Source organism: Arachis hypogaea, chromosome 6 (assembly GCF_003086295.3).
Source record: "Arachis hypogaea cultivar Tifrunner chromosome 6, arahy.Tifrunner.gnm2.J5K5, whole genome shotgun sequence".
Taxonomy (NCBI): domain Eukaryota; kingdom Viridiplantae; phylum Streptophyta; class Magnoliopsida; order Fabales; family Fabaceae; genus Arachis; species Arachis hypogaea.
Window position 1 is genome coordinate 3,146,187 of NC_092041.1, and position 3,225 is coordinate 3,149,411.

At 34.6% G+C, this 3,225-nt stretch overlaps 1 protein-coding gene across 1 annotated transcript; it reads right to left on the reverse strand.

Annotated features, from left to right (window-relative positions):
• Positions 1-367: 367 nt before the first annotated feature.
• On the reverse strand, positions 368-2,378 carry LOC112695365 (GDSL esterase/lipase At5g33370-like). The gene is made up of 4 exons (XM_025747679.3): positions 2,052-2,378; positions 1,849-1,976; positions 1,048-1,543; positions 368-876 (listed from the first exon to the last, which is right to left on the reverse strand). The coding sequence occupies exons 1-4, from the start codon at positions 2,290-2,292 to the stop codon at positions 644-646; spliced, it is 1,098 nt and encodes a 365-aa protein (XP_025603464.1). The 5' UTR covers positions 2,293-2,378; the 3' UTR covers positions 368-643.
• Positions 2,379-3,225: the final 847 nt, after the last annotated feature.

The following is a 3,225-nucleotide window of genomic DNA, read 5'->3' on the forward strand; positions in this document are numbered from 1 at the left end:
TATTATCAATTAAAAGTTTATCATTCTTCTCCAACAAGCTAATAACCACCTTGAAATCTAATAAGTTAATACTTCTTGCGGGAAAAAAAGAAAAATTAATTAATATTGATTATCTAATTTTTTCAAAAATTAAAATATCAGCATTTAACATTTGATATTATGAGTTAGTATGACGACGATTCCCCTCTTAAGTATCTCGTTGTGTCATTTTCATTTTTGTAAATTAATGGGATCTCACATTACTAGCTATTAACATCAGCGCATGCATATATTCTATTTATGGCTCATAATGAAGAAAAAAACACGATTATATAGTTTTCAAATACATCGCATTCATAAAATCACAAATAATGAACAATAATTAATCTGAACAAAAAGAGGTTGTCGCACCCCAATGCAATGAAAGGGAATTCGACGACTTGCGTTTTATTATACTGGCAAAACACCAACATTACAATTTTTTTTTTCTTTTGTTGAACAAACCAGTACATTATAACTTAGGCACACTAGCTTGGGAACATTATCATGAGAAGAAGAAAGGGTCACTAATTAAACTTTATCTTAAAAAACAAACAAAAAAAAAAGGGTGGGAGCACACACAGATTATATATGTAATTTATTGATCAGCATTATTTATTTAAATTTAATTCCTTGAATCAAGGGCCATGATGGTGGAGAGGTTCATGGGGTGCATGTACTCATTGGTGCCTCTGAGGATCTGTTGGACTATGATTCTGCTAGCCCTCTCTGATGGGTGGAATGGGTCCCAAAATGCGCATAGGTCTCTGTTTGGGCATAGGTTTGAGGCTGGTGTGCACAGCCCAATACCATTATATGGCCCTTGTCCACAGCATGCTATCTTTGAGGTTACAAATCCTGTCAGGCCCAAATTGCAAAATCAATCGCAATACCTATTAACTCAGCTCCAGTCGACTTCACGTGAAGTTGATAACCGACTCTCGACTATCACCTTCACGTGAAGTTGACTGCACCTGAGTTTTTACCTATTATAAAATAAAAGGTAAAAAGTGGTAGTTGTGTGCATACCATAAGCTCTAGGGTTGGAAATGAAATCCATGTGCATTCTATATGCATTAGCAGCAATGAAGACATGAGAACCAATGTCTTGGTTGAGAGAATTGATCATTTCAACGAGTTGGGGATTGTATAATGCAGCAGCTCTCTGGAGTTCAACGTCGCAATCACCCGTTCTGCTTCTCATTGCCAATTCCGCTGGAACACACCCCATTGGTCCTGTTCCCGTCACAAGCACCCTTCTTGCTCCCAGATTATACAGATTCCTCAGAACTTTCCGATACTCTGAAATCAGGTACCGCACGTAATCCGGGAGAGAGAACTGGCGTGATCTTGCTGAATAGGGGACTAGGTAGTAGTTGTTGACGAAGTCGTTGCCACCCAGTGTGATTAGGAACAGTGCTCTGTTCACGTGGTTTCTTGCTCCACTTGCTCCAATGTGTGCACTCAACCGTGCTTGGTATTCTCTGAACAGCTTCAGTTGCTTCTCTATGTGGATAATGTGCAACTGCCAAATCATTGAATGTGATTAACAATTTACTGTTGCATCAAAATTAATAAAACTACGAAAAGAATAAGAAAAGGAAAGATGAAGAAATTTTATTGTTTATTATTGTTTTGGAAGAACAATTATACCTAATTATACTAATTGCTAAATTGATTTTGAACTTTAAAATAAGTCAAAACAACTAGAATCTCTAGATGATTCTTTTAAAGAAAGATAAACATAACTAACTTAAAAAAGACAAGCATAATAAATAAAAACTAACACAAGAATTTAATAAAAATTAAACTCATTGCACTAATACTCACAAACTGAATTCCGGTGTCATTGAGAATTCCAATGCCAGCGGATGCAAAATTAGCACCAATTAGAAGCTTCTCTCCAACAAGTAACGGGCTCAAGTATGGCAGAGTAGGCTCTAACCCAAGCTCAAGACCTACATCAATCATACTTAATTAATTAATTTAGTTACAACAAATAAACCATGCAAATTAAAACTGCTGGACCATACTGATTAAATCAGGGATGTTGAGGCCGTTAGAGAAGCGTCCGGTCGGTCGGTGCGTCGGATAATCGATCCCATAGGGTGGTGCATCCGCTCTAGCGGTGGTTGCCAAGAAATCGTTGTTGCCACTATCCACTAATGAGTCACCAAAAACAAAGAATGCTCTTGGTTGAGCATTAACAAAACAAGAACAAGAACCAAGAAGAAACACAACCATTAAGCTTATCATTATACAATAACTAGCCATAGCTTAGTGTATGAATAACGAACAAATAGCTAGGTTGGTTATTCTAGTTTAATTTTGTATATGATAAGTGGTGTTGTGGTTTGCATGGAGATTGGAAAAGGGTATATATAATATAATATAAGGTACTAGGTAGTGTTGTATTCTGATGTGACTGTGTGAGAGATTGATAACTCTATCTATCTCTTTGTGTAAAACTACATTCATAAATGTGTTGTTCTACCACCTCTCAAGAATTAAAGCAAACCGCCGAATCAAGAATAAGGAGGAAGAGGAGGAGGGAAAGTACTTCAAATAATTGCATTGCTGACTCTCTTAAGTTTCTGATTCTTAAATTCACCAAAACCATCAAAAATAAAATTACATTGTGGAATTCTATGTATGCTTTTTTATCAGTTACCACAACTTCATGTAATATTACTGCTTCACCATGGCATCAATAATAGGCCATATAATTCCGCGTAATATATATTTGCATAGGCAAACAAAAGACTAGGATTTAGTGAAAACTCATGTACAGTTAATTTCATATGAAGCTGATAGTTGAGAACTGTTAGATAAAGATTTAGTCAAATCAGTCAAATCATTTAACCGCTTTCAACTATCAACTTCACGTGAAGTTAACGTAGTTTTCATCCTAGTATGTTACGAATTGAATGAGTTTCTATTTGTGTTTGTATCTAATTTGTCAAACAAAAAAGTTATATATTCATAAATAATCAATAATCAAATCAGTTATTATCTATTTATAACTTATTTTTAATGTGTATTTTGTATTTAAACATATATTTTATACGAATATTTAATTTAGTGATTGATTTTTTTATGTATATTTAACATCATTGTTTATCAAGACTAACCAAATAAATTAAAGTAGCAATTCAATATATAATATAAGGTGAAAACTCAGGTGAAGTCGACTTCATGTGAAGTTGA